The sequence below is a fragment of the Netta rufina genome (genome assembly GCF_964035555.1).
Source record: "Netta rufina genome assembly, chromosome: 16".
Classification (NCBI taxonomy): domain Eukaryota; kingdom Metazoa; phylum Chordata; class Aves; order Anseriformes; family Anatidae; genus Netta; species Netta rufina.
In genome coordinates this window covers 2,868,474-2,879,383 of record NC_140140.1, presented here as the reverse complement: position 1 = coordinate 2,879,383, position 10,910 = coordinate 2,868,474, and the positions used below count along the sequence as shown (strand labels likewise).

Below are 10,910 nucleotides of genomic sequence, written 5' to 3'. Positions count from 1 at the left end.
GTAACTTCGGGAAGATGCTTAAGTTAAAATCACCCTGAAATTTAACAAACAGCTTCAAATGCTTGTCTCTGTACACTTGTCTCTGCACAACATGCAGAATTTGTTTTAGTAAACTCATTGTGGTTATGGTACAGAAAAACTAGAGAACAGACAGTGCCTGGTGCTGGGCCTCTGTACCTGGGAATGAAAACAAACAAACAAAAAACTTGGGGAAAAGAGTCTGGAAGGAAGAACAAAAGTAAGAGAATGAACTGAAAGAAGCCCTCCAATGCTCTTTGCCAGTCTGACTTGACTCAATAGTATTTCATAGACTTTCTTCAATTTAAAGAAGAAGCAGAAATTTGGATGTATCACATTGGCAACCTATGAAAATTTTAATCCTAGAAATTCACATATTTTTTCTGGTTAAAAACAATTTAAGAATTACACTGTTTGCTGCAGATGAACAAAGATTTACTTAAACCTATTTTATAAAAGGGGAAAACTGGGTTCTTGCTGCCAGCTGGCCACAGCAGGGAGTGGATTGGTGTCCTGCATCTCAGGGGCATCAGGGAGACACACTCATCTGGCAGCAGCCTGGGCAGATGAATGAAATTCCCAAGCTGCAGACATGTAACCACTGAGCTTCACCTGCAGTTCTGCCTCCAGAGTAACTTCTGGAAAGCCAAAGGGAAAATAAGTAGGCTGGAGAAGAAACAGAGCCAATACCAGTAATTAGAGGTATTAGAGGAGAAGTATAAAAATAGTCTCAGGGTATGTCTTGAAAATACCCTAAACAGAAAAAAAAAAATAAATAAATAAAATAAAATAAAATAAAATAAAATAAAATAAAATAAAATAAAATAAAATAAAATAAAATAAAAGTAAAAAAGGGATTTCTGATTATGGTCAGTAGCAGATAGGCGATAAACAGGATGTTTTCCACAGAAAAAAAGGTTTTTCACACCAACCTTGCACTTATGGCCAGAGGGAGAGGATGGACTTGTGCACAAGGATATATAATCAATAATCATCATTAGCAAAAGTACTTTTATGGACTCACTATCCACACAATCTGCATGTATCCACAGATGATTATTGATAGTGATGGTGCCCATCCACACAGCCAGCAATGACACAGCCAAGGGAGGCCTTGGGCCCATCGAGAGCAACTCAGGTTCTCAGTGGAGCAGGGACATATAAAAATCTGAGGTACTCAATGTCTTCCTCAGCTTTCAAAGGTCAGGTCTGCTTTTGGCCTCCCAGGTGCCTGAGTCGAGAGGCAGAGCCTGCAGGAACACAGCACTACGTACTGCAAGCAAAGATGCAGTCAGAGGGCACTTAAATTAAGAGGACGTAGAAAAGTCCATGAGACCAGGCAGGGTGCATCCTAGGGCACTGAAGGTACGAGTCAAAGCCTCTGCCTCTGTTCACTATCATCTTTAAAAGGTTGTGGCAACAGAGGGAGGGTCTTCAAAACTTGTCAAAGGTATGTTAATACAATTGATCAACAGGATAGCAAACTATTGCTGAGACTCATTTCCTTGCTTTTCTTCTACATGCAGGTTTTGACTGATCTTGTTTTTTTGACAATGGGATTTTTTCTCCCCAGGATGGAAAAAAAGAACCTCTTCCTAAGCCTATTGCTCTGCTACAATTTGCTCAGAGCTACCAATTCTCACATGGTAATCGAGGAGAAGACAGAACGCAACCTGTCAAGGAACAACAAAATGCACCTGTCAGATCTCCCACCCATCTCCATAGTAGGTTAGTAAAATCTGCCATTCGATGCCAAATGAACAGCACTTCCAGAAAGTACAGCTGTTGATTAATACGTATTATTTTGATAGCTTACTACAACATTGCAATTTCATACAATGCCTTAGTACTATACAGAAGTGCAGTAGCAGTGCAGGCGCAGTACCCAAGAATGGCAATGTGGCAAACCACAATTAAGTGTAAGAAAAAGAAAAAATGTAAGAAGAATAAAAATATATGCCCTTTGCATTCGTCCTTCTCCTATATGCATATAAACAGAATGAACATTTGACATCCAAAATGCAAGAATAATTCCAAACAGTTATAATATGCAAAATAATACAATATGCTCAGCTAAAACTGAACATATCTTGGCATAATGCTCTCCTTTTCTGTAGACTGCTTTTTTGGTTCTTGGTATCTTTATTCCCAAAAGGAAAATACAGATGCAAAACTCCCTGTACTGAAACTCTTTTGCTCTCTGTACAAAACTCTTGACCATGTCTGTGCTCACTTTCCTGTGGCAAGAGGCATCTCCAGAGGTATCTCAAGGCCTTTCTACAGCCCAGTTGTTCAAAAGTGAGAGGCCAGCCTGATCCTCCGCTGCCTCATTATCTACACTTGGAGCAATACAAAGTGAGTAAGAAAGCTGAGAGAAATCACTACAATTTTTCTCACTCAGTAGAATTGACATACCTTTTAAAACAGTTTACTTTGGAGCTGAAATGGCACATGCTCAAAACCTTTCCGGGTTTTATTTTAGACAATTGGAAGCCACAATACTTTTATCATTTACTAGCTAAAAATAAATAAATAAATAAATTATAACTTGCAAAGCTAAATATAACAGTCCAAATTGTGCGTTAATGGATGACCTAGGAAGACAGTCTCTAGCCATGATCTTTCAGATCTGACATCGTTTTGCTCTAGCAGCTGAAGCAGCACACTTGGGTTACTGGACCAAGGTGATCTTCCAGCCCTGCAGATACCTCCACAGTGAGCAGGAGGATGCCAGCAAGTCTCATCATTCTCACTGAAGTGAGCTGGGAATAACATCACTTGCCTCACCCTAGTGCACTGTGAGGTGTAACTAGAAGCTATCCTTTTCCCCTTATTTTTGCTAGGCTCTGTGCATTACACAGCAGCTAGATGAAGAAACGGAGCTGTTCTTAAACGAGCGTACACAGAGCTTGAGAGGAAAGCATTGCTAGAGGGATAGAGCAATGATTTGGAGCCAGTCCTGCCCAGAACAATGGGAGAAACAAATGCAAATGGTGAAAGCATTTGGGAAAAGCAGCCAGATATAGGAAGTGGGCACAGAGATGGCTACAACCAGCAGCGCAGTCCTACAGCAAGCTGCTGCTGCTTCCACTGCTCAGGGGTGAGGATGATGCCGCATGTGGTGGTATTATTATAACTACAGTGCCATGGTAAAAGGCAGATGGTATGGTCTTTCCCATCACCACCACAGAAACAATTAATTCAGAATTGATAGTAAGTGTTCAAATAACCAAAGCCAACTCTCCACTCCTAATACATCTAAGGAGTTGATTTCTTTACGATTTATCAGTTAGAATTTAACGTGGTGATCCACATAATCTACTACATGCAGAGACATTTCTCATCATCTTTGTTTACATATTTACAAATTTTATCGCTTCCTATCCAAATCACATTTTCTTACAAGTCCTGTCCCTTCTGATTGGCCACATAGAACAGGGATGAGGCACTCATATTTACAGCTTATTTTTCAAATAGTAATTATAGCAATACTCAAGTAATAAACCTCACTTGCAATCACACACCTGCCAGTAAATTACAGTGGTCATGGTATCAAATGATGTTATGAGTGGCTCTAATTCAATAAAACCTGAGACTGGAATTGAATCATGTTTTAAAACATAAGCAGAGGAATTCCTAGCATCAACTAGAACATGATGCAATCACCTAATTAATGCAGGGTTTTTATAACACTTCAAATTGCAGTTGTATCAACAGAAGTTAGAGGTGTGTATTATTAATATTTGCACAAGCCTGTATTACATTTCTCTGTATTTTCATAGATGAGATTTGTAATGAGCTGGTTAATTAGGCAGTAGTTGAAAACATGGTAAATAGAATATGAGCAATATGAAATTACTGGCAGGTGTTTTACCTAATGCAGAGGAACTAAGGAAGAGATGACTACAGTACAAATACTTCAAAAAAAGCATTTCCTTGTTTCCCTCTCAGGTGCCAACTGGGTATCATTTTCTTTGCCAAATTGCCTGGAACAATTAACACATATTTTTGTCACAGCAATGTATAAATCTCAGTTTAATGACGTCATACAACATATAAATGAACAAAATGAAAACAATTCTGTAAGTAAAACATTACAATGCAATTGCAGTTGTAATGTAGAAAATTAAATGAATGTAGAATTAAATGACTTAGAAGCAACTCAGTTACCAAAGGGTAACCCAGTTTCAAAGGGCAGTATAACAAAACCAACGTAATGTGCCAGCTGGAACTGATCTAAACCCCTAATACCACTTGGTATGATGCGTGCTTAAGCCATGCTCTTACTGAGTGGCCTGAAATTCTTTATGCCTGAAATACAGTTGTTCCTCCCATTGTCTCTTAGAGACAGATGTGTAACTCTATAATAATGCAAGGATAGTAAATGAAACTGCCAAGCAGTGCATTCTTAATTGTGTAATTCTGCAAATTCTGGCAATTATTAAGTGTTCGTATAAATCTCTATAGCAAGTTCTGGAATAGACAAGAAGCTGCTATTCATCAGTGGGCATATGTAAATCTTTTTATGTCAGTCATTCATTACATGGAGCTTGTGCTTATTACAAACCTCACACACAGATAACCAAGATTTTGAAAATATCATGATAGATTAGTGAGACAGGAAGTGCCTCACACTTTAGCAGAAAAGTCTTTCTGTGTTAGATCCCAGGATAAGTCTTAGTCGTTAAGTTAATATACACTAATAAATAATTTTAGAGCTGATATAGTAATAATGCTAATATTCCTCAAATGATAGTATAGGAAATTTCATAATACTGGTGTTTTCATCTAAAAATAAAACCAAAAATTTTACATCAGGCAGTCTGAAATTTTCTTCCCCCCTCCAAAAAAAAAAAAAAGAAAAGAAAAAAAAGTACCAAATCGAAAGATCATCTACCAGAGTTGAGAACCCAGAGCATATTTTTTAATTCCTGACAAATTTATGTAGGTAACACCACCTCTTACAGAACAAATTTTGGCATTCTGAAGGTTTTTCCCATTTTTGTTCACATGACTGATGTGCATTAACACCCTAATTTTTTACCAAGGACCCTTGAATTTTATTTATCTGAAACTATTGTTCACATTGGTCCAAATATCTAAAAAACACATTGGGCAACTGTGGGGAAAAACAAACAAACAAACAAACAAACAAACAAAAAACCAACTCCTAAAATACAAATGTAGTGCTCTTTTGTTTTACATGAGCAACAGCGACAGCACAAGTTCAGGTGCTACTTTTAAGTGAGGACAGTTCCTAGAACTTCATTACTGCAAAACATTCAGCTGTGGAAGACTGCAGTGGTGTGGTAGCAATGCAGGTTATCTGCCTTCTGTTGCACAAAAATAGTATCAAGCATCTCTATTAAATTATATTTGCTGTAAGGCTGATTTAATAACGCATTTTGATATTTTCTTTGAAGATTTAACTAAAAGATCCCAGAGAGTCAGCAGGAAAGAGGCAGAGAACAAGAAATCTTCCAAGGTAAGTGGCTGTTCAGAAAATATCAACAAATTGGAATGGTTTGCTACTTCTATCATTTTCCTCAGTGCATTCATTTGAAAAGCTTTTACAGTCATTCCCTGATTTAAATAATTTGTATACAGTTTGAAGCTTAATACAGTAGAAACAGATGAAGAACATGAATGATGGAAGGAAAAGTATGATCGTAGATTTGTTACAGGTTATTGGGTTTTATTGTTGTTTTTCAATTGGTTTTGGTTTGTTTTATTTTATGGTCCTCTTATAGAAATGGTAACTTAGCCTTGAGTCGCTTTACATATTTAAAACACTGTTTAGATATCTCCCAAAAAAGATACCATTCCCAGTCTTGCCATGTAGGTTAACTGTCCGGGCTCTGAAGCCCAGGGGCATAAATCCACTATCTGCTCATTTTTAACTATGGGTGCTAAAAAATAGAAGTAGAGGCATCCAAAGAATTTGCTATTTGCTTGAAAAATATTACCAAGTAATTTTATCAAATCTGTAGATACAGATTGATAGATTTCTTTAACCTGTAGCCATTAGGTATTAAATATGAAATATTACCTGGACTGAACTCCTACATTTTTAAAGACTCTCTAGTAGAGCAGAAAATAGCATTCTTACTTTATTTTTAGTTTGTCACGACAGCCATTTACAGTCACAATAGCCATTTACAGCGAAACCAGTAATAGCTGCAACCAGAAACATTTAGAGCTCCTTTTCCTTTCTAATTGGTGTCTTGTGTGGTCAGCTTTCCCTGGAACACTTCCTAAATCCGAAGGATGGCTCAGATTGAAAGAAGCCTCAGGAGGTCACATTTTTCCTCCTTCTCCTCAGAGCAGGACATTCTGGCAATCAAACTTTGTTCAAGTACTTGGTATTAAAAGTGCCTCAAGCATTTATAGACCGCATAATGTTTTACCTCACAACTGGAACTTCTGGCAAACTTACCAAGTTAAAAAATTGCCTAGAGCAGCTGTAGCTAGAAGGTTCCAGAGATCCTGCCCAGGTCCCAGGCACATGCTGACCAAGCCAAAGTTTTCTCCCTCTCCAAATCACGTTGTACCAACACTCTTCAGGCAGGCTAGATCTTTTTCAGCTCACTCAGCTGTGTCTGCAGTTAAGGATTCCCATGCACAAATCTAATGCACAATTGATTACCAAGCTCCAAAAGCAGACTGCCAAACTAACCTTGCGAGGTAGAGTATTGCCAAATAACCTCCCCTCTCTCTCAGCCACACAGTTCATAAAACAAAGTGGATCCCCACAGATGACAGGGAGGTTTCATTCTTCCATTTTAAAATTTTGGAGATCCAAGAGTAACTTGTTACCTATAATAATGTCATCATCTTTGAAAATTTGTGTGTCCCTTTCTTTGGTGATGCCATATTCTTCCCTTCAGAGTATAATCCAAAGCTTTATCGAGTCACATTTATAATTACTTATAATATGGAACTCTTGTGGTTTTACCCAGCTGGGCTGCCAAACTCCACCACATCCTGCTCTCTCACTCCCTGTTATCAGAAGAGAGGAAGAAGAAATTACACTGGAAAGAAAAAAGGCTTACAGTTTGAGATAACTTAATTAAAGAGAAAAGGAAAAAAAATAAACAACAACAAAAAAAAACTGTATGGAAGCACACAGAAAGTAAAAAAAAATTCTCTACTTCCCACCAAGGAGTAATGTTTGGCCACAACCCGGGAAGCAAGGCCTTATTACATGTAGAAGTTGTTTGGGAGGACAGTCATTTTACCAATGAGAGGCTCCCCCCTTCCCCTCCCCCTTCCCTACCTTTTATTGCTGAGTGTGACCCCATATGGTATGAAATATCCCTTTGGTTGGTTTAGGTCAGCTGCCCTGGTGATGTTCCTTTCCCATTTTTTGCCCACCCCCAACCTACTGGCTCTCGGGGTGTTAGAGAGAGTCCTGATGTTGTGCCAGCACTGCTCAGCAGCAGATACAACACTGGTGTGATACCGGCTACAAGTGCAGAGCACAGCACTCTATGGGCTGCTGCAGGGAAAGTTAACTCCATCCCAGCCAGACCCACGCAGTTGTTGCTTGATAGGTTGCAGCAAGAGAGTATTTCCTGTGATCCAGTCCCACCACATCAATCCTATATTGCTACCTAACATAGGTCCCACTGCTAGCAACCACCTACTAACCTCAAGCCACAAGTTCCCATAACTCATTTTATTTGCATCTACCCTTTATTCTGACCCATACTTGTTTTACCTTTGTATGAATTTTTTTTTGTTGTTGTTGTTGTAGAAAAAAGCTGAACTGAAGAAACCTCCAAAACCAAGGCCCACACCTGCAGCTGACTGCGTGCCAAATTTCAAAACCTGCAAACCACACTTGAATTCATGTTGTAACTACTGTGCCTTGTGCAAATGCCGGATATTTCAGACCATCTGCCAATGTCTAACGTTAAACCCAAAGTGCTAAACCAAATCAGGAACACATTACGGCTTCTGTCTTTCATTAGCTTCTCAAGTGTTTATGTCAAACTGTCTAATGTGCATAGCAATTTAACTAGAAAGCTTTGAAGCTGGTAGGTTGGATTTGCTCCTCTTCAATGGACAATGGTAGTTTTCTTCATGTGGAGAATTCTGTCATAAACAAGATGGCTTTTTAGTGAGCAGATAAACAGGGAGATAGATAGGCCTTAAACAAGCATTTTTAGCAAAACTAACCTGCATTTAAGAAGAATTCTGGGTTCTTGGTTTTGTTTTGTTTTAGGGTTATTTGACTGATCAGTGGGATTTTTTGTTTGTTTTTGAAGGGTTCTGTTAACCAAAGAATTCAGTACGGTCTAACCAGCACTGCAAAACCTGCACCAACAGCACACAGTCACACTGAAATAGGACTGGTTAATCCAGTGAGGGACCAGAGGTTTGCCCACAATGACAGCAGAACACCAGCTTCCAACAGAGCCAAAACATAATGCTGAAAATGCAGGTTTCAGGGTCAACTCCTTCCTCACACATTCAGCAAAAATCAGGACTCAAATCTATATAGGTTACTCTACATAAAAAGATGTACAAAAAATAATAAGGCATTTTTAATCATCCCCAGCTGAGCATCAGTATCACTACATCCACCTCCAGAGTTTTTAGTCATTCTACCAGTAACCAGTATGTCCAAGGTGTATAACCTACACATATTCAAACCCTTAATGTACCCGTGACTCATGAGTTAAAACTCAGAATTTTTCCCCACTTGCAGCTAAAGGAAAAAAGTCCTTAGACCAGTCTCCTGCTTCCAGAGACAAAGTTCATATCACTTTACTTAGAATACAAAAGCAGGGACAAATAACCAGGACTTTGAGGAAGAAAGGAAAGATAAACAAAAAATGTGTTGCCCACATGTGTATCTTGAAAACCATTTAAAAGCAATCAATTTCTCTTTTTGAGTCCACATTCCCTTTATGTTCAGCTCCCAGCAGCTACCCCAGGCATGAATTTAGGTGGTAATCTCCACATGCTGCATGCAACCAGCAACCATAGGAGAAAAATTACCTAATGTTACGTCAACCTTTGAGGGTTCAGAAACGGCTTTGAAGGTATGGATGAAGCTCAAGGCGGCAGCAGTAGCATACAGGTGGCTAGAAACAAGATATCTTCCTCTTGATCTTGAAGCTCTTTGCTTAATCTTGATTTATCCAAGATGGCATAATAGGAGAACCCTTCTTGGTTAAACTAGGAGAGAGGTGTAGGTCTTGGAGAGCAAGGAGGAAGCAGACCAGTGTCTAACACTGAAGACTCTTCACAGAATCATAGAATTGTTTGGATCATAGAATTGTTTGGGTTGGAAAGTATCATCAAGGATCATCTAATTCCATCCCCCACCCCCATGGACAGGGACACCTTCCACCAGCCCAGGCTGCCCAAAATCCCATCCAGCCTGGCCTCAAACACTTCCAAGCATGGGGCATCCACAGCTTCTCTGGGTAACCTGTTTCAGTATCCCACCACTCTCAGAGTAAAGAATTTCTTCCTCACATCTATTCTAAACCTACCTTCTTTTAGTTTAAAGCAATTACCCCTTGTCCTATCTCTATAGTCCCTGACAGTCAATTCTTTATCCACTGGATGGTCCACCCAAATCCGCATCTCTCCAATTCCACTGCCTGTTAATTTTCTTATACACCTGTTTGACCAGCAAGTCTTTGCTCAGCCACGTCAGTTTCCTGCCTTCCCTGCTTGATTTCACGGAATCACAGAATCACAGAATTTTCTAGGTTGGAAGAGACCTCAAGATCATCGAGTCCAACCTCTGACCTAACGCTAACAGTCCCCACTAAACCATTTCCCTAAGCTCTACATCTAAACGTCTTTTGAAGACTTCCAGGGATGGTGACTCCACCACTTCCCTGGGCAGCCTGTTCCAGTGCCTCACAACCCTTTCAGTGAAGAAGTTCTTCCTAACATCTAACCTAAAACTCCCCTGGCTCAACTTAAGCCCATTCCCCCTCATCCTGTCACCAGGCACGTGGGAGAACAGGCCAACCCCCACCTCGCTACAGCCTCCTTTGAGGTACCTGTAGAGAGCGATAAGGTCGCCCCTGAGCCTCCTCTTCTCCAGGCTGAACAAGCCCAGCTCCCTCAGCCGCTCCTCGTAGGACTTGTTCTCCAGGCCCCTCACCAGCTTCGTTGCCTTTCTCTGTACCCGCTCAAGCACCTCCATGTCCTTCTTGTAGCGAGGGGCCCAAAACTGAACACAGTACTCGAGGTGCGGCCTCACCAGAGCTGAGTACAGGGGGACGATCACCTCCCTAGCCCTGCTGGTCACACTGTTCCTGATACATTTCTTACACATGGGGATACATAGAGCTCTTACACTCCAAGAACACTCCTTAAAGAGTTGCCAGCACTGATCAGTTACTCTGTCCCAGTGTCCCAGAAGATTTCATCTACTAGTTCTTTAAAAATCTGGAAGTTTACTCTTCGGAGGTTCAGGGTCCTGACTGCTCTTTGCCATGCCCACATTCCTCGAGATCATGAACTCAACCAGGGTGCAGTTGCTGCAGCCCAGGCTGCCTCTGATCTTAACCTCTTTAATGAGTTCATCTGCACTGGTGAGCACCAGGCCCAGTAACACTTCTCCTCTGCTTGGTTTATCTGACACCTGGACCAGGAAGTTATCCTTGATGCACTCCAGGAATCTCCTGGATTGCGTACAGCCTGCTGCATACCTTCTCCAGCAGACATCCAGATGGTTGAAATCCCCCATCAGGATGAGTGTGCAAGCATGATGCTTCATGTAGTTGAAGCAAGGCCTCATCAACAGCTGCCTCTTGATCAGGTGGCCTGGAGCAGACCCCAGCCACGAGGTGTCCTTTATTGATCCACTCCTTAATTTTCACCTACATGCTCTCAACCAGTTTCTCAGAGGCAACCCTTTG

The 10,910-nt window shown here is 40.5% G+C and overlaps 1 protein-coding gene across 1 annotated transcript; it reads left to right on the top strand.

Annotated features, from left to right (window-relative positions):
* Nucleotides 1-1,574: 1,574 nt before the first annotated feature.
* ASIP (agouti signaling protein) lies at nt 1,575-7,951 on the top strand (the record flags this gene model as incomplete). Its single annotated transcript, XM_084296735.1, has 3 exons — nt 1,575-1,746; nt 5,442-5,503; nt 7,775-7,951. Exons 1-3 carry the CDS (start codon nt 1,593-1,595, stop codon nt 7,949-7,951), a joined length of 393 nt encoding a protein of 130 aa, XP_084152861.1. The 5' UTR covers nt 1,575-1,592.
* Between the last annotated feature and the right edge of the window lie 2,959 nt (nt 7,952-10,910).